At 38.2% G+C, this 21,332-nt stretch overlaps 1 protein-coding gene across 1 annotated transcript in view; it reads right to left on the bottom strand.

Annotated features, from left to right (window-relative positions):
- LOC128742659 (uncharacterized) overlaps nucleotides 1-14,679 on the bottom strand; it is a 36,425-nt gene extending 21,746 nt beyond the window's left edge. Inside the window, exons 1-3 of the mRNA XM_053839085.1 lie at nucleotides 14,491-14,679; nucleotides 5,767-5,880; nucleotides 4,279-5,703 (exon numbers count right to left, since the gene is read on the bottom strand). Of these exons, the coding sequence (XP_053695060.1) occupies nucleotides 4,279-5,703; nucleotides 5,767-5,880; nucleotides 14,491-14,679 (1,728 nt within the window). The remainder of the gene's footprint in view (nucleotides 1-4,278; nucleotides 5,704-5,766; nucleotides 5,881-14,490) is intronic.
- Between the last annotated feature and the right edge of the window lie 6,653 nt (nucleotides 14,680-21,332).

The raw sequence follows: 21,332 nt of genomic DNA, 5'->3' as shown, positions 1-21,332 counted from the left end.
AATGTTGAGATTTCATTAAGTTTATGGTTTCTGACCAGTTTTCAACTGATTTCAATCGAACTGCACTGATATTTTATTACGATTTTGCCAACATTACCATTTTAAGGGTTGGTACTAAAACCCAAATCGTAACGTTGGACTTGCTGCTCGAGTCACAAATTCTGACGCGTTGGATTAGAAATTTGCGGCATGATTTAGAATATCTTGGGCATTGGCGTAACTAGGGGGGGGCTAGGGGGGGCTAAGCCCCCCCTAGAAGACATTTAGCCCCCCCTAGAAAAATTAAGCTGGACTTTTAAATTTAAGAAAAAACTATAGTTAGATAACTTTACATGATAAAAACTTGAGAGTAATTTTTATATGCATCACAACTTAAAGTTCCTATGCATCAATGTACATTTAATTTTAATATGCCAAGGAAATAAAATGGTCGAAAAAATGCCGGGGGCTATAGCCCCCCCTAGAAATGAACGCTAGTTCCGCCAATGATCTTGGGTTGTCAAAAAGAAAGCTCTTGGTTGCAAGATTACAATTAATCAAATCTTCAGGATTATGCATGTACCCTAGAGTGTCCCAAAATAGCACTATGTCAGAAAACCCGGGAGCTCAACCCTCAAATGATAGCTTAGGGTGTCACAACAAAATTTTTATATGACGTCAACATTAGTTACCGCGATTTAGGGGTCGCACATTTGAGTTTAATTAAAAAATGGCATTTTTCAAGAGTAAATTCGAAAAAATATTTTTAGAAATGTTAAAGTAGGTGAAACAAGGTACTTAACTATTTTTTTACAATCATTGGGATCTGATACATTCCTAAAAAAGTTATGGTGGCATGTCTGGAGTCATATTTGGTTACAAAAATTTATTGAATTCGGGGAAAATTTAAAATTTTCGAATTTTTATTTAAATAAACGTCAAAACAGGGTATCGAACAGGGTCTCAGACCAACGTAGCTATACTGTATAGATGGGAAATTTTATGACGAACAACTTTGCCGAAGAAAGTAGGGACGTATATTTAAATCTCGCTGAGATATTTACCGTTTTCTGAAGGCGGAACAAAACACATTTCTGTAATTTTCTAATTTTAGCAGTTTCATGTGAAAGAGGTAAATGAAAAAACTTGAACTATTTACTCTAAACGTCATTTACGGTTTTGATAAGAGGAAACATGCACCTTCCAAAGAATTTGGCACCATTTGGGCTCAAGAATCACTTTTAAAAATGGCGTATTTATTTTAATAGGTACTATGTTTGAGAAATTGTATCTCCTGAAACCAGGTTTGCTCCATAATGAAGCCTAAGCGTGAGTTTTTGAAAATTGAGTTTTAAACATGAAAAAATAAACACTGAAAAAAAATCACTATGTTCTAAAGTCAGGAAAAAATGTAAAATTAAAATATACAGGAAATGGTAACTTCGAATTTTTTTTTGGAAAAATAGTGGTGATTTGATGCATTTTGAAACTTTTTCTGAAATGGTGCAACATTTATCAAAGGATTTTGTAGAACAACGACTTTTATGAATATTTTGTAACTTAAGATTATTATTATATTTCTTATTGTTATTCTTATATTTTTCGTTATACATACATGTAATTTGAATTTGAAGAACAACTTCGTATGTGCTTGACAACACGGGTTCAAAATAATAATTAATTCTAAATGCAGCCGTATTTAAGATATTTGACAAAAATAGTTTAATATATTTTATTTTTTTATTTTAAACGTGCCCTTTTCATATGTTATCCGTGTTATATTACCAAGTTAGCAACTAGAATAAATATTACCTTTCAATTTGTCTGAATACACCTTGCTGATTCTACCATCTACTGATAGTACATAAAGGGTCAAAAAAAATTTCAGTGTTTATTTTTTCAGGTTTAAAAATCAATTTTTTAAAACTCACGCTTAGCCATCATTTTGAAGCGACCCTAGTTTCGGGAGATACGATTTTTCAAACATAATACCTATTATAATAAATACGCCCTTTTTTAAAGTGATTCTTGAGCTTAAATGGTGCTAAATTCTGTGGAAGGTGCATATTTCTTCCTATCAAATACGTAGGTAACGCTTAGAATAAATACTTCAAGTTTTATTATTTACCTTTATCACGTGGAACTACAAAAATTTGAAAATTGCGAAAATATGTTTGGTGCCGTTTTCAGAAAAACGTGAATACCTCAGCGAGATTTGAACATACGTCCTTACTTTCTTCGGCAAAGTTGTTCGTCATAAAATTTTCCATCTATACAGTTTACGTACGTTACTCTGAGATACTGTTCGATACCCAGTTTTGACGTTTATTTAAATGAAATTTCGAAAATTTTAAATTTTTGCCAAATTCAATAAAATTTTGTAACCAAATATGACTCCAGACATGCCACCATAACTTTTTTATGAATGTATCAGATCCCAATGATTGTGAAAAAAATAGTTAAGTTCCTTTTTTCACCTACTTTAACATTTCTAAAAATATTTTTCTGAATTTACTCCTGAAAAATGCTATTTTTCCATAAAACTCAAATGTGCGACCCCTAAATCGCGGCAACCAATGTTGACGTCATATAAAAGTTTTGTTGTGACACCCTAAGCTATCATTTGAGGGGTGAGCCCCCGGGTTTTTTGACATAGTGCTATTTTGGGACACTCTAATGTACCCCCTTTTTAGAATGGCGCGCGCCGGGTCCTCTAGTCACCTTATGGTTATGGGAGTTATGTCGAACATTCGTTTCAACACGGGGGACATATGATTTATACAGCATAGCGTTATGGTTCGATATGCTTCGCTACTTCTGCGGAAGGATTGTTTCGTTTTGATCATGCGTGAACGGCATAATAAACGCTGATTCCCAGACTGGATCGGAGATATAGGTCGAAAGTGCCGTAAAATCACAGAACAGAAGTGGAAGTCCGAACGATTCGACGATCAAAACTGGTAGCAGAGTCTTTTTTGTTTTTATTTTTCTTTGGGAAGGATTTCACATAGAAGCAAATAACAGCAATATAAGCAGAACGCTCGCTGTCAATCGCATAGCAGCTGTTTTCGTGGAAAAAAGTGACTCGCTACCGCCAGGTTCGCTAGTATCTGTAGAAAGTAGCATGTACGTGTTTGGATTTCTACTTCCACTTCTGTTCTGTAGTAAAATGCAAGCTTGGTCCAAGGATGCGTGACGCTGGAATAGCGAAAACTGGAGTAGATGTCTTCAGTATGAGGGCTGGATCGTGAAGATCCATTGGCAATAGCAAAACAGCGGCATTATGTACGCATAAACTAGCAGCTTCCGTGTAAAAAGCCAAATCTAGAATTCGACGTAGATTATTATGAATTGCATTCTCCTGTATTGGGAAAATTCCTGTCCTTGGGCATCACCTCTGCACGTTGTTAGCGGAATATCTTTGTTCCGTAATGGCAGGATAACAAATCCGGCTAAAACAGCACGGAATAATCCTGTTCGTTCAGGAAAGGCGGCAATCATATTTCCAAATATTCATTCACGTTGAAGGTCCCGGTTGCAAAGAAAATGTTGCTATTGATACCTGAGGTATAAACAGCCTGCCAGTCCAGATATGTCTTGGTGAAGTTCAACAGTTTTTTATGCTTGATATTATCTGCCATATTTTCTCTTCCGGTTGCCTTATAAAACTCCTGCTCTGCACCTTGCTTTGACTGAGGAGTAAATGTCAAAATTAGACATCATCCGCTATGTGCAACCTTTGAAAGTTTGTTCTATTTGTGTAGTTTAAAATTTTTTTTAAAGAGTTTTTGCAAATTAAAACAACGGAACGCTAATCGATTGATCAGCGATATCTAACGAAAAAGCCATAGCATCATTCATTTAAATATTTGTTTTGGGATTATTGTTTTTGTATATTACGCTTGATAATGAGAAGAGTTCAATTATAGGCGCGTCAATCTTGAAGAAGATTCAAGAAAACGAAAAAAAATTGTTTGCGAAAATTTGCATAGCAAAACATGTTTTCTAAATGTTCCATGTATTTTTCTCCTGTGATACAACAGTCAATTAACAATATTTTTCAGGCCATCTTTACACAATTTCACTACACCAAATCAATAAAACTTTTTTTCCCCGGCAGCTTGTCGCAAACTTTAGCCAAAACCATAACTGGCAAACTTTTCTTGTTCAACCGTAGGCAGAAGATTTTGTTTTCGCCCATACATTGAATTATTGTCCATTTTCGCGTTCGCCGCGTACAATTCCACTTGAAAGTTAAACCAACAGTAACACAATTATGTTATTTTATCTCACACTTACCTTCATGAAATCCGCCAGCATATATCCCTGCTCAGTTCCAATAAAGTATGCCATCGGTCCGGCGAACAGCAGCGTGTCGGACATTTTTCGAATCGAATCAAATTTAACATTATGCTCGATGTCCGCTGTGAATCCGGTCAAAGTTAAAGCTATCACACCGAAGATAAGATATATTCCCATCAGTGGCACGGTGCCGCTGTAGCTTTGCAAACTAAACGTACTGAGGGCGCTGTTATTTAGCGGAATATTCCGATCCCAAACAGGACACAAATGTGATCCACAAATTCGTTCACCATGATCATTGGTTTGGAAGGTGCTATAAGGAAATCGATCCAACTGGAAACCGTCATCTTCCTCCCTGTTTTCATGATGTATTCGAATGTTGTATAGAAAGAACAAGGTTTCTCGAAAACTTGGCATCTCCGGTGCGGTTACTTTTGTTGTTGGATTGGGATCTGAAGGTTTGTAGTCGGTTGAAGTGGTACCAAATTCAATGGACGGTTGATGGTATGCTATACTGTTGGACGCTAAAGTTGATGGTGCAGTGTTATTATACTGAGCTGAGATAGACCCCGAAGCATTCACAGTAGAGAGAGTCGTTATGTAGTAGCATCCTGCTCGATTAGATGAGGCACAAGTTAGAATGAATGCAGCTACCAATGTTCCAATGATCATGCCAAAATCTCCAGCTGCCTTATACCATCTGCAAAACCGTCGAATGGTTTCATCCTTGCTGCACAATAACCTATGATCATCGTAACTGTCAGCATTGATACCAGCCATGCTAGTTCCTCCACACTCCGGTTGAGAACAGCTTAACTTTCCAGCCATTGAAACAACCAATGTTTGCTTACATATAACCGATGGACCCAACACCAGGCCCAGAATTAGATATCCAGGAATCAATGACACCAACACCGGATAGATATGAGTGGCTAAGAAAACACATAGACTACCGTAGACCAAAGCTAACACAATCGAGTATCCAAATCTGCGCAAAACTTTCGTCGTCACTAAACACATCGCGGCCGTCATCAGGCAGCACATGCTCAGCAGAGCAGACCCAATGTCTGGTCCCATCGCAAGCCATGTTTCCTGCTGAAACCAGGTAGAATTTGACCCCTGTAGTCCTATCAAGGGTATGAGCGCGGCACACATCAGTCCGTGAGCAATGGTGAGAAATACAAAGGTTTTCGTAACTTTTGATCGCACGTGCGCCGGAATTTTATGACGACACCCGTAACTGCGGTTGTTCACCGTAAGCAAACGTCGTACCGAGGTGGCACCTATCGAACTATTGCCGGAATCACGTCGTCGATTTCCGAGGGTGGAACTTTGAAAGGGAAACCCGCCGGCGATGGTAGGCGCCACAATCAAACGATGACTGCGCGATGAGGCAGGCGATGAATAGTTGTTGAGGTATTGCTGTGGGAGAAAAATGTTCCTTTCTAAAAGGGTGATCATCATATTTTAGGAAAACCGAATTACCTCTATCATTGGATCATCCCAGATGTGATGTGCCTGGCCGGAACTGCGGGTTCGCATTACCTTCCGTCCGATGGGAGGATGTTTCTGCTGGAATAAACTCTTGACGGCGGCAATCTGCAAATGGAAGATAGCGTGTTTAGATACTTTGATAAAAAAATAGTTGTAAAGTAAGTGTCAATAAGTGTTGCTAAACAGAGCAGGGATTTTACGGAAAATTTCAATTAACGATTACCCTGCCACCTGGTGGTGAATCCACCTGCGTATCGCCAATCATAGCAAATCTGTCGTGCACAGCAAAATATTGACAGCGTTATCAGTTGACTTGCAGTAATCATGGGGAAAACAGTCAAGCAACGCTCGATGTTTTGACGTAGGACTACGTCTTACGGCAAGTTTTAACATAGGGTGTCATTCCAAAATATCGAAAAATGCGAGCGTCATGAAAAATGATAGGTTTTGAGCGCTAATAGCTCAACGGTTTTCCGATCGATTTGTAATATTCTTGCACCAATCGATCGGAAAATCTTCTAAGAATTGACCCAAATGAAGAAAAGTATGGATTCTTGATGTTGAACTATTGAAAAATTGAAAATAATGAACTTATGTTTTACCAGAATTCTCGCTTCGTGATTGGTTGTTGGAAATGACGTCATCAAAGTAGAAACGCGTTTGCACGCTTCGGCTTATAATTCAGTAAATTTTCAATAGATTTCCAAGATATTTACACCAATTGATCGAAAAATCGATTTGGAAAATATTGAAAATATAGAACTATAGATTTTTAATGCGCGTCATTGAAAAATTGAAAATAACTCTAACTCGGTCGTATTAGAAATTGTCGTTTTGTAATTGGTTGGAATTTCTAATTATTATCGAACAAGTCTTGGTACAATTCAGGAATCACCGAGAAAGTTGATGGAAAGTTTTATTTAATTCTACTATAACAAAGTTACAAGAGAACTAAATGGAATCCTACCCTTTCTCGTTGATTCCTAATTGGCTTGAAAATTCCTTATTGAGATGTACCACCAACGGCAATACTAGCGGTGACGCAGTCGTGCACGTCTGCAGTTCCCAGTCGGTCGTATTCATTGGCTGCTGAGCAAAGGAAAGTATGCTGAGCGTGTGTTGGAGCTGGAGTACTCGCTTTTGCTGCTGTGATGGAATATCTGGCTGCCGAAGTTCTGGAATTGGCAGAAAATATGCTGCTCGCGACAACGAAACGACCAGTATTATCCCACGTCACTTGCAGTTGACCACCTGGACTGGTATTTCATGGTGACTCAGGACCATACACGACCGGCTATGTCTATCGTATAGCTGCTGAGGCTTTCTGGCTGGTCCGTTGCAACAAACCGTGCCTGATTAGCAGTTATCGGTACTCCAATTTACCGACAAGAGAATTATGTTAGGCGCTTTAGTGCAAGTTTATTGCAAGCTAGAGTTATGATAATCAAACAATCGGTCCTTTTGAGGATCACACAACAATTGAAGAGTTTATTATATACATTTTTATCCGGGTTGTTGAAGGAGACCGAATGCCATTGTTTCTTATCAAGTATCGCTACTGGCTGAAGATTGAAATCCTTGATTTTCCTAATCCCATGGTCCAGCAGGTCCTTGCCCACGTTACAATTCTATATTTTGTTACGTTCCTCTAGTGGTTTTCATGACCAATTTTATAAAACCACTAATAAAACTATGAGCTCCACCATTTTCTGATGACCGCTATAAAGCGCCTTCCGAACAACTCTTCAGAAAGTTTTTATGATTCCTTCAAGAATCAGGTTATAAGTTCAAGTAGTCGTATCATGCTCTGCTGAAAGCAGCAATAAAACCGATTCAGCTTTCGCTGCTTGACAGCCACCACCATAACTTAATAAAGCTTTTCGTTTTTTGCTCTGATAAAAAGCTAAATCAGTCTGCCAGCTTTGTCAACTTGAAAATGCATCCGTGAGGAAAAAAGTTCAGATCATCCTGATCGATTTGGTTTATAGCGACCATAATGAAATATGGAATGTTTAATAAATTTTGAGCAATCTCCGTTGGTTTGCAGCATATGTGCATTAAATTTTATCGTGCATATTGCTATGATAGCTGGATGAAATCAACGCGCCATTGAAATTATGTCATTTTCGGAACCTGGTTGTTTTAACAAAATAAATATACTCAGTTAGTCAATCTCAAAGCCGATTGATAATAACTTTCTTTCTGCAAAACACTTTGCTTTGAAGAATTTTTGTTTGCGAGCTAAAACAAAATACTAGAATATGGTAATATGGTTTCGCATAAAAAGTGGATTTTGGTGTTGAGCTCTAATATTCTTCATCTTTGTAATAGCAGCAATAAATCTGTTTGGGCAGGGTGTTACCGTTTTAAAAACTCTATAAAACTAACAGATTTATTGCAGTTTGACAAGCAACCATAAAAAGATAGATTTTGACTGGTACGCCATATTGTATTACTTCACCACACTTATGGTAATTTTATAAGAGACGCAATGCAGCCAACTAGTTTTATCGTGGTATTATAAGCAACCATTATAAATTTGCTTTATTAACAGTTTTATTATGGTTTTATAGCTAGCTACAAGTGTGTTTGACTCGTATCCTCTTGGTATTGCCTAATACCATATTAAAACCAGAAGTAATGATTATACCGCAATAAAACCTTCATAAAATTCAAGTAAAACCAAGTGGCTTCAGAATTGTTACTTGGGTAATGGCTAGGTAGTATTACGTCAATCTTAACTACGTGGACAGAAACGTATGCACGGCACTCCCTAGTTAACATCCGGTTTGTTTGGTTGATATTCGAGAAAACAACGTATAAGTTCATTTGGGTAGATTTTTAGGATCTTGTTCATGGATGAACATGTGCTGAAAATTGTGCTGAACGTGACCTTGACGAGTCCTCAATAGGTCCTCTGACCGACTAACTATAACGGGTGGCAACTAAAATTTTGGAATTTTTTCGCGGCCCTTATGCTCAACAACAAACGAGATCAGAGAGAAATAAGAGTATGTATGTGGTAGCTCTCTCTCTCCTCTTATTGTTAATATTTTTTGTATTGTTTATGCTTGCCCAGTTTTGCTGAAAATGGTGTCGAAACAAGAAGCACTTCGGGAGCGCGTTGTACACTTCTACGAACTGCAACAGAAATCTCGGCAAAAAGTATACGGTACAACATTTAAAAAGCAAATATGTTGCGGCTTCGACTATTTACCATATCCTCAGATGCCAAACAACTATTCGCAAGCAAGATAGTGGAAGATTAGCCAAAATTATGGACGCAGAAGGCCATCGTTCTCTTTCTCGTTTCTTGAACAACAAGCCCTCTGGTTTGGCTATCAATTAAGCTGCACTAGACGAATGTTTGAAGAAAATTTTGAACCCATTTCTACAAAAACAACATGCAGATGGACAATACGTGTTTTAGCCCGAAGGACCATCATCGCATTACGCCAAAAAAAAAAAAAACAATCGTTCCTGAATACCCATTCGATCCCATTTTTACCCAAAAACCACGACCCGAAAAATCTGTCTCAGTGCGCCCAATCGAAGATTTCTTCGAGACTTTGAGTTCCTTGGGGTACAAAAATAACTTGAGAGCCACGAATTGCAAACAGTTGATTGGTAGAATCAAGAGATGCGTTCGCAAAGTTGACATAACGGCTGTACAACGCTCCTGTTTCGACGTCAAACGAAAGCTTCGCCGAACAACCGATTACGGACCGTTTTCAAATGTGCACTATTTTTTTCAACAATGGAAAATGTATCTTTAATTTCGGTAATCCAGATCTTCTTTGTGTATCTTTGTCTTTTTTTGACAGCTTGAGAAAAGAATTCCAAAATTTTAGTTGTCACCCGTTCAGAAAGAAAATATCGGCAACCTATCTTTATTGATTTCAAAGCAGCATACGATACAGTATACGATAGAGACCAACTGTGGCAGATTATGCACGAACACAGCTGATCGACTTATCCTGCACACTTTTCAATACCGCTCTTGGTGAGGTAATCTGACGAGTGGGCATCGAAGTGAGAAGTTGATGGAACTGGAACAAAAACGATTAAAATGCCGTTGTAGACCGGTAATTGACCGGTGTTGAAACTGCTGTATACTTAGCTCGTCGATGCGGTAAAAAGCGGCTATTGCGCATGATAAGAGATCCGGCCTGTATTTCAAGGCTTCTCAGCATTGTTAGAGAGGCTTACAAACCGGAGACAAAGTTTACATCCCGACGAACCTGCGCGAAGGAGTCCAGGTTAACGAGTCTACAGCGTAGATCGTTTCTTGGCAGTAAAAAATTAGTTTTGGTAGTTAGAATTCCAAATTGAAACGCTATACCCTAGATTAGAGCGAATTCGTATATTCTAATCTAATCTTTAGGCCATTGTGAGTGCAGTGAATTAAAAATGAAATACAATAGCCACTTTATTTTTATTGACTCGCTCCTTCAATTCTCCGCCATAAACTTAGTAAATTCAAAGCTAATTTGCAAATAAAATGCCCACCCTTTATCGAAACGCGAGGAACGATCTGCGGCAAAAGTAGCCAACTACTAGCCTTCGCAGACGACCTTGACATCGTTACTAGCAAGTTTGGGACTGCGGAGACAATCGACGCCAGACTACAAGCAGAGGCTGGGACGACTGTGCAGTAGAATCTGTTCTCTTAAAGGATCCCACCGTTACCAGTAACAGAGGGGTTAGATGGCTGGACCAAGTTGAAGCCGACTTGCGGGTTTCGTGACACTCAAAGAATTGACTACAAGTAGCCCAGGAAGGAGAACAGTGGAGAGAAATTCCTACTCTAGGTCGTTTGCCAAACAGGAATCAAAGACCCTTAAGTAGGAATCAAAGTAGATGAGGAATATTGAACGCCCGAGAGGACTACTTTATGGGATACATGCATGAGCAGTGAATGAAGGACGTCAATATTCACTTTTTGGAGGTGTCTGGAAAGCAACGGGCCTTCTATGCCAAGCTTATCCGGTTTGACAATGCAAATGTAATGGTTCAATTTATCAATAATTGCCGAAAGATCAGTGTTAATAATACATGAAAGGTAGGGGCTCAAAAGAGACGAACACGTGCCATCCACGGACGACAATAGTTGACGCCGACGAACTAGAAGCCGTAGATGAGTTCGTATGTCACGGATCGCTGATTACCTCGGATAACAACACAAGTTAGGGGATCCAGTGTCATTCCGGCCCTATGCTGAGAACGACGACAGCAAGATCAGATCGAAAAAAATAATACTGACGTTAAAAAATCGTGCTCCAGCGAGACAATACACAACACAAGTATTCTATATTCTATTACATTCTTGTATTCAGCTTGTAGTCTTGGTTCGACATCCGGAAAATTAAATTATTATGGTAGCTAGTTCGCAGTCCGGAGTGCGACTGAATTAAAAAAACCCGAATTAATCCACCTAGCGGCGTGACCTAGCCTTTCTACTGCCATAATAATCATTATTTAATTTCTCAGGAACCTCTAAGTATAATTAACTTGACTATATTTTTAACTATCCGTTCCGTATTCCTCAAAATCCTTATTTGCCAGTAAAATTACCAACGTATTGCGTAGAATAATTAAATTTTCTTTTCTTGGGTGCGTAAATACTTGTAAAACCTTATTTAATTTTATAATCGGTCGGTCTTAACTTTGGGCTTCAGAGTCATATACGAAACTTGTTTTGAATTGACAATATGAAATATGTGTTCATAACAGATTTTTTGATAATTAATTAATACCATGCGTTCAAAAGTTAGCATCTTTGAAAAACAAGAGTTCAGAAAAATTATTATTATACTTCGCTTTTGAAGACAAAGGATATCGACAACAAAATGATTAATCTCAAAATTTTACTATTAATTTGCTTGGCTTCAATTTTGCGATATATCTGAATTAGAAAAAATAACTGAATAGAGCATTAGATATGAAAAAGAGAAATTGAACTTTTTCTTAGCTGGCGCTCCTTCAGATAATTATTTTTGCATGAAAATCAAAACTTAAGCTTCTTTTGAATGTACTTTCATGAAAAGATAGTCATTAGCTTGATCGCATCGTTTTTACAATGTTAGAGGGTTAGGAAAACAAGATGAGGTCAAAAAATAGTGCAAGCTGCGCCTTAAACATGCTTGAGAATAGGAAATATGATCGATATGATTTCCAGTGCTTGTCATTTTTGATTTATTTGTTGAAACATGATACATGACATAAGACATCTGTCCTTTAAAATGTCATTAACGAAAACAAATCTTACAAAATTACTACCGTGCAACGTTTACTTCCTATTTTTCATATAACATTTCTAAGCTCTAGTATCTATTGATTAAAAAGACCTACATGCTTAAATTAACTGCTTTTCTTCGCTGTTTGCTTTTCTTGTACAATTGTGAGTAACAGCAAGTGAACAAAATGACAATTGAAATCTGAAATCAAAGAAAAGAAAAAGCTTTCCGATTGAATCCCACTATTTAATATTTATTTGCAACAGATACGTAGTTCGCCTACGACGTGCAGGCTTCATCAGTGTCTTATTTCAAAGCGTATACGTATCTGTCGCGAATAAATATTAAATAGTGGAATTTAGTCGGTAAAAGTTTTTTCTTTTCTTTAATTTCAAATTTCGTATTCCACTAAGAGGCTTCAAAAACTTTAGACAATTGATTCAGAAAAGTGAAAAACATCTTTTCTTGAATTTCAATGCAAATTTAAAAATTGCAAATTGTCATCCCAAGTAACAATTTGAGTTTTATTACACTCTTATGATAGCATTCAAGACCACAATTGGTCATGAAAACCACCATAAGAGTACAATCAAACTCACATTGTTGCTTGGGATCACATACACACATACATACATACATACATATATACATACATACATACATACATATATACGTACATACATACATACATACATACATACATACATACATACATACATACATACATACATACATACATACATACATACATACATACATACATACATACATACATACATACATACATACATACATACATACATACATACATACATGCATATATACATACATGCATATATACATACATACATACATGCATACATACATACATAATACATACATACATACATACATACATACACACATACATCACACACATTAAATACAATCAACATTTGTTTTGATTTCACACGTTTTAACGGTTTAATATACGGTGCTGAAGTGTTAAAGTTTAAATAACTTTTGAATGAACCGTCCGATTTTAAATAACTCGGTTTCGTTTGATAGATTCCAGCAGTAATTTTCAAATAATAATAAAATGAGTGATGTTTTTCATTGAATTAATGCTTATATGTTACAAAAATATGTTTTAAATACTATTTTTTCACATTTCTTTATGTAACTTTCAAACTACAAGCCCAATCGTCATGAAATTTGGAAGTTAAGGGTTTGCAAGGCTCCTCTTTCATATGCAATCAATTTTGTTCAAATCGGTTAAGGGACCTATGAGATAATGAAGTCCCATATTTTTCATATTTTTATACATAACTTTTGAACTAAAAGTCCGATCAGTATGAAATTCAATAGCGACCAATGGGACACCTAGACCTTTCATTTGACACTAAGAACATTAAAATCGGTCCAGCCATCTCCGAGAAAAGTGAGTGAGATTAAAAGCGTCACATACACACACACACACACACACACACACACATACACACACACACACACACACACACACACACACACATACATACACACACACAGAAAATGCTCAGTGTTCGAAACTGAGTCGAATGGTATATGACATTCGGCCCGCAGGACCTTCTTTCCATTTTCGGTTTTCCAAGTGATTTCTATACCTTTATACTATATATTTATATAGTAGAAAGGCAAAACCTTGTAAAGTAAAACTGTGTAGACGGTTTTATCTTTTCTCTTCGACCTACATTTGCTTTAGTGGAAATGTTACAATCTACAAAGACAACCTCAGTTAACCGAAACAGGATAACTAGAAAGACAGGTTAAATATATTCACCTCACAAGGCAGTGTACAATTAACATATCGCTGATAAGTACATACAGTAACTCAGTAGAGACACGAAATATGGACCGAGCTTGCCGCAAAGAACCCTGTGCACACGTGGCTGGTGAATAAAAAACACAAGAGATGGTAGGTCTCTTTGTTTAATGTCGTGTATGTACAGAAATTTTCCAGAGCACGAATCTTTCTGTGGGAAAGATATGACGTATCGTAGCGTAGCAGCGTACTTTAATGAAAAATCCAGTGGGACCAACTATAGCAGGTTAGTTGAAGAAAAGTTACTCATAGAGTTTTAATAACATGAACTGATTAAATTTATTTCAGTTTAGTGAAAATATTCATAGTTATTTGCGCAAAATGTAGTTACCTAATCTAATTATAATTTGTAGCTTGATTAACGTTCGAGAATGGTATGATCATTATTTTGTGTCTCATTTTTCCAACATAAAAATATCTTCTATTATGTTAAATCAAGTTACCTATCGCAGTTACTACAGACAGCACAACAGAACGATAGAACATGGGAAATTGAATCAAAACGCCCCCAGTTGTAATTAATTTTACCTATAACAGCCAACAGTTAATAGACAGCAACGCAAGCGCCCATGGAATCTGTTGTTGGATGTTTTGTCATGTATGAAGGTTATTGTCAATATGCAGCCAAAGCAGACCTACCTGTTGCTGGTGTAGAAACATCGGCCGCTCGTGTGCCCGTGCCGTCGCCATGGCCATAGTCGTTGCATCCTTATCGCGAACAAAGTCCCGCTCGATGATGCGCTCCCGGGCGAGCATCCGTTCGCGTTCCTCCAATCGCCGCTCCAGCTTCTCCGTCGACAAATCACTCAAATTTGGCAGGCTACCCATGCTCTGGCTTTACGGCTGTTCGGAGTAAGCGTCAAGTGTCCTTTTTAATGATTTATTCTCTACCCTAGTGGTCGGTTTCGGTACGACCGGCTGGTAGTGTCTACGAGTTCGTTTGTAAATGTTTGACTTTTTCTAAGAATGTTTTTATTATCTCGCCTGACATGAAGGTTACCTATTTCCTTGGGGCAGATATCGTTTCAGATGAATCGGTAATCTTCACTTTCTGACCAACCAACGCAGGACGAAAGCTGAATCTAGAGCAACTAGTACTGAAAGAGAAAGATGAGCAGAAAGATGAAATGATATTAATGATTAATATTGGTGGAGCAACCGTTTGTGTGATTTGATTCATTTGCCTAGGGGAAATGATAAAGTTAATTAATATCTTCCCAATAGCTGAGAAACGAATCCTACGATTCTTTGTGTCAATTTGAATCTTTGTCACTGTACAATCAGTAATTTCGCATTGACTTAGTAATACCTGAGTCTGAGTATTATATTTGAGTAAGAAGAATTTTAAATATATTCTATTAAATATACCCTGTTCGACTGTTACGGTAAATGACACCATTTGTAGCCGTAACGGAATGTGCACGTCAGCTTTCGTGGATTTTCAACCGTGACTGCAGTGAATTTTAATGAGTTGTGCTCTGTATGAGCAAGGGAGCGGTTTCTAAAGGTAATTCTAAGGCTGAAGAAGGTGCAAATATGTTAACTTAATATTCTTTTGATGTTCGCTTGTATTTTAGCCTACCGATGTGTTCTAGTCATTTTGTCCAATTTAAGATTCCGCTATTTTTGAAATATTCACTTGATTTTTTACCTTGAGACAACAGTGTACTTGACAAACATTTCTGTTATTTCAATATATTGATAGTGAATGTCTACTGCATACTAATTACTGTAGAACCAATAAATATAAACGCCGGAAGTGGCAGCGTTCTCGTGCTTTGTTGCATACGCAAATATCGTGGAAAGGTATTTCAGCCGCCGTAGCAGTCTCATGGAGGACTATAAGAAGAGCTTTAGAGCCGGTAAACAAAGGACAGGTTTAAATCATTCACGAACAGAATGAAAATTAATGGACCGAGGTGACTGCCTTGCAGCACGCTAGGTGCCTGCCTGTCACAATCGACCCTAGTATCACGATGGCTGATTTATCCATGAGTTGATTACGACTGTAACCACAAAATGAGTGAGTGAGGAAAGTGTAGTTTTTTAAACTTTTTCACCATTAGTAGTGGGGCACTTTGGCTAAAATTGACTTGACAACGCTTCTTCATACTGCAATTGGTGGTACAGTGATCAATCAAACTCTATCTACTGTCGGTTAGACCTGCCAATCAACAAAGGATGTTCGACTTTGAACTAATACAGGGATTGCCCAGCATCAATAGAACAGGTGTCGATCAATGAACTCTTCTCCGGCTTCGTGATACGTAGTTACTTGTAATGTAATGCGACCCGTGCCGACGGCTAATGTAGGGGGCGGAAAGGGGAGGTGGAGTGTCAGCTGCGAGCGGAGCCTATGGACTACCAGGGGTAATTTATAAGATAGTATCCGGCGGGCTTTATGGAGACTTGTGCTGACGCGGTTCAGCTCTACCCCTCGTCAAAAACCTTTCAAAGCTGTCTGCAATATAACGTACCCACACATAATCTTTTTGTCGATTTCAAGGTAACATACGATCCAGTCGGTCGAAAACACCTGTAGAACAAGCTATAGTATAGCTAAAAATCAACCTATCGACACTCAAATATATGAGTAGTAGAGACACAAGAGAAGACAATATAGTCGCCTTTCACTGACAGTAACTATTGACGGTGATGACCTTGAAGTGGTTGATGAGTTCATATATTTGTTCGCCGCCGACAGCAATACGAATAAGGAGATTCAATGACGCATACAAACTGTAAATCGGGGCGTCTTTGCCCTCCATAAGACATTTCGGTCAAGAAGAACATTCCGTCGCACCTTTACGCATTACGTTGTGGACGATTTTTGCGGACGAACTTCTGGGACTTCTTGTAGAGATACTCATCGTTCAAATGGTGAAAGTCGGGAAGTTACGGTGGGCCGTCCACATTGCAGGGATGCCGGACAACAATGCCTCACAGGAATAGAGACGCCTTGTGATGTGCTAGATAGCTCGACCATATCGGAGTATACTTACGAGTGTCGAGACGCTCAACGAATTCACGAATATTACAGAAACGAGTGATGCTTTACAATGTCTGAAATGAGGGACACCGAGGACTCTGGTGCGTGGAGCAATACAGAGGAGTCACGCAAATCGTTGGAACAATGGATTAGAAAGGATGTTAGAAGAATATCTTCAACCTTGCCATGAATTAGCTATACTGGGAATCTCAGTTTTTCCAAGATTCTACGCTCACCAATTGGAAAATTGGGGAGCCGGTCGGACTATCTTCCGATCTTGCGACGCGATTCAATGACGAGCGAGCAGCGAAGAAATTTTGCACCTTCTGTTATCTGTTATCTGTTATTCTTCAGTTTCTATTAACCGAATTGATTGGAAAACGGGTATGGTCTGTTCGATGCTCTCATGTTTCCCCAGAAGGGAGAGGGCGTTGTAAATGCCTGAGCGGCCTATATTTGACGGACACGAAGTGCCCCACTTCTTTGCTCCGGGGTGGAGCTGGCAGTACGAACAAAGCATCGAGCATAGTTGCTTGACTCTTTGCGCCATGGCCGCAATGCGATTTTGATAACGTTGTCAACATTTTTCTGTGCAGGCTTATACCCATAGTATTCAATGAAAATTTGTTCCATTGACAGCTCCGCCCTCGAGCTATGAAGCTGTTCTAACAAGCCAGTTGTCGTATGTTCGACTCTCGGTTGGGCAGAAAAATGATCCAAAGGCAAACTGTGTAAAATAATTTTCGGTAGACATTTGAACCCACAACTCTCAATTGAGTTTATTCGAACTAGACAATTGCACTACACTCAAGTACTTTTTTACACGGTTTAGTTTTTTGAGTAATAAGAACGGGGTAACTTAGAGACCATTCATTTATTTCTTAATACATTTGGGAGTAGCTCGACATTCTTCATGTAGATTGTAAATAGTTCCTTAGCTGCACCATTTTCGAGTAATCGAAAAAAAACAAACCGTGTAAAAAAAGACTTGAGTGTAGTCAACTTTAAATCACTGGTTTGAAACTGGTATGCAGTTGACGTTAGCTTACTTAAAAAGCTTGTTTACAACTTCGGCTAAACCGAATAAAAAATATTAAGGGTTGTCCTTTACAACACTGATTCGTACTCGCTCTATAAAATTGCTGGACATTTTATCTATCCAACGACATATTAACAGTTACGTATCGTTCAGTAGTATAGTAGTTATTTGTATTTGAAACCTTTCATTCAAATGTTACACTTCTATTTTCGTTTTCACAAAGTGCTACACGGTATAGTAAACAAAGACGACTACGTACGTCAAAATGGCTAGTATGGCTAAATTATGGTACATGCCTGTATTAATTCCCCCCTAAAAGAGTTATAAATTTTGGAATTTTTTCGCAGCCCTTATGCTCAACAACAAACAAGCTCAGAGAGAAATGAGAGTATGTATGTGTTAGCTCTCTCTCTCTCGCTCGCTCTCCTTTTTTGTTAATATTTTTTATTTTTTGCTTTGTTTATGCTTGCCCAGTTTTTCTAAAAATGGCGTCGAAACAAGAAGCATTTCGGGAGCGCGTTGTACACTTCTACGAAATGCAACAAAAATCTCGGTGAAAAGTATACGGCACAACATTTAAAAAGCAAATATGTTGCGGCTTCGACTGTTTACCGTATCCTAAGATGCCCAGCAACTATTCGCAAGCAAGATCGTGGAAGACCAGCCAAAATTATGGACGCAGAAGGACATCGTTCACTTTCTCGTTTCTTCAACAACAAGCCCTCTGGTTTGGCTATCAATTAAGATGCACCAGACGAATGTTTGAAGAAAATTTTGATGCCGTTTCTACAAAACCATCATGCAGATGGACAATACGTGTTTTGGCCGGATAGAGCATCATCGCATTACGCCAAAAAACACAATCGTTCCTGAATGCCCATTCGATCCCATTTTTACCCAAAAAACACGACCCGAAAAATCTGTCTTAGTGCGCCCAATCGAAGATTTCTTCGGGATTTTGAGTTCCTTGGTATACAAAAATAACTGGAGAGCCACGAATTACAAACAGTTTATTGATAGAATCAAGAGATGCATTCGCAAAGTTGACATGATGGCCGTACAACGGCTGTTCTGTTTCGACGTCAAATGAAAGCTTTGTCGAACAACCGATTACGGACCGTTCTCAAATGTACACTAATTTTTTTTCAACAATGGATAATGTATCTTTAATTTCGGTAAATCGGATCTTCTTCATGTATCTTTATATTTTTTTGACCGCTTGAGAAAAAAATTCCAAAATTTTAGTTGCCACCCGTTAGTTGTGTTAAAATGAAGGCTAAATTATAATTCATTCAACGTTCATGGAATATACAGACCGCCTTCTTTTGACTGTACAACTCTTTGGGCAAAATTAGAAGGAATGTTATCAATCGAAAGATCAAATTCATCTTCAGTTATTGTTGGAGATATCAATATACCTGTGAATCTGATAAATAACAATGTAACGCGGGAATATGTAGACCTCCTAAATTGTTACAACTTTACAGTAACAAACACGATCCCCACAAGGCCTGTTAGCAACAACATATTGGACCATGTGATATGCTCAGAATCTGTAAATGAAGTTGTTAACGAAACGATCGCAAATGACCTTAGCGATCATAACATGATCTTATCAACGTTTAAATTAGAGAAAACTGTTGAAATTCGAAATCTCGAAAAGATTATAGTAAATCAAAGTAGGCTGCATGAAGCATTCCAGATCGTTACCCAATCCATTCCACAAGGAACAGCAGTAGATCGTTTAATGTATGTGATAGATTCGTATACCAAACTTAAGGACCAATATTCCAAGAAAGTGTCAGTCAAAGCAAGAATCAAAGGCTACTGCCCGTGGATGTCGTTCGACCTTTGGAAGCTGATTCGTATAAAACAGAATATCTTAGCAAGTTGTAGACGAAGGCCATTGGATAGTCAACCACGAGAACTCCTAAATCACATTTCAAAGAAAGTCCAGCAAGTAAAAAATGAATCTAAGAAGAGATATTATGAACGTTTATTTTGTGAGACCAATTCAAAGGAACTTTGGAAAAACGTTAATCAAATCATGGGACGCACAAAGGGAGATCTTGGTAAAATTGAACTGCTAATAAATGGACAGTCAACATCCGATAGTACAGCTGTCGCCAATTCCTTCGTAGAATTCTTCAGTACGGTTGGACCCCAGCTTGCATCAACTATTCGTAGCAATAAGGACATAAACAAGTATAACACACTCACTCCCGTAAATGCTTCCATTTTTCTGCGACCAACGACAGCCCAAGAAGTAATACCTCTGATAAAGGATCTTGATTCTGGAAAAAGCAATGGTCCAGACGGAATTCCAGCATCATTCATAAAAGATCACCACTCCATATTCTCCGTTCTGTTGAAGGATGTATTTAATGAATGTATCAGCACCGGAAGGTTTCCTGATGTACTCAAAGTCGCACGGGTAACACCGATTTTTAAGACAGGCAGTAAGACAGACGTAAACAATTATAGGCCAATATCGGTTCTACCAGTACTCAGTAAAATACTGGAAAAGCTGTTGGTATCCAGGTTGTCTGACTTTCTTTACGAACATAAAGTCTTGTATAACTGTCAGTATGGATTTCGCACAAGTGAACTTGTTGATGAAATTTATAAGGCGATGGACAACCAAAAAATGGTTGGAGTGCTTTTTCTAGACCTCAAAAAAGCATTTGATACTATCGATCATCAAATACTTCTCCATAAACTAGACATTTGTGGAATTAGAGGAGTCGCAAATGATCTAATTCGATGCTACCTAAGCGGTAGAACCCAGTTTGTTTGTGCAAATGGTGTTTCTAGTTAAAAAAAAACCGTTAACAGTAGGTGTTCCTTCGTTATCATATGAGGACAAAGATCCGGAAGAAATAATTCGCCTTGAAGGATTCTTTGCGGAAAATCTTTTGTCTCTTAACTTGTCGAAAACAAAGTATATCATGTTTCACTCCCCGCTTCTGAGAGTTCCACCTCACTCGGAAGTTATAGTGTCTTCAACAAGAATCGACAAAGTAGAATGCTTTAAGTACTTAGGTCTAAATCTGGATGCCACGTTGTCGTGAAATCAACACATTGCAGATCTACAAAAATGGATTAGCTCAACATGTGGAGCATTATGGAGAGTCTCTAAGTTTCTACCGCAGAAGGTATTGGAAACCATGTACCACGCTTTCATTCAATCCAAGCTCCAATATCTGGTATCCATTTGGGCTGCTGCTACAAAGACGCGATTAAAGCCACTACAAGCCGCACAAAACAGATGTCTGAAAGTGGTGTACAAAAAACCTCATCTGTATCCTACCTTGGACCTGTACAACAATGCAAACGCATCCATTCTGCCAATAGCTGCTCTGCGTGAAATCCAGTGTCTGTGTCAAACCCATAACTTTATGTATAACACACGAGCTCATCACAATCAAACCCTACTTCGAACATCACATAGAT

This window comes from Sabethes cyaneus, chromosome 3 (assembly GCF_943734655.1).
Source record: "Sabethes cyaneus chromosome 3, idSabCyanKW18_F2, whole genome shotgun sequence".
NCBI lineage: Eukaryota > Metazoa > Arthropoda > Insecta > Diptera > Culicidae > Sabethes > Sabethes cyaneus.
The sequence above is the reverse complement of the archived record's forward strand: the minus strand, read 5'-3'. Positions and strand labels throughout refer to the sequence as shown.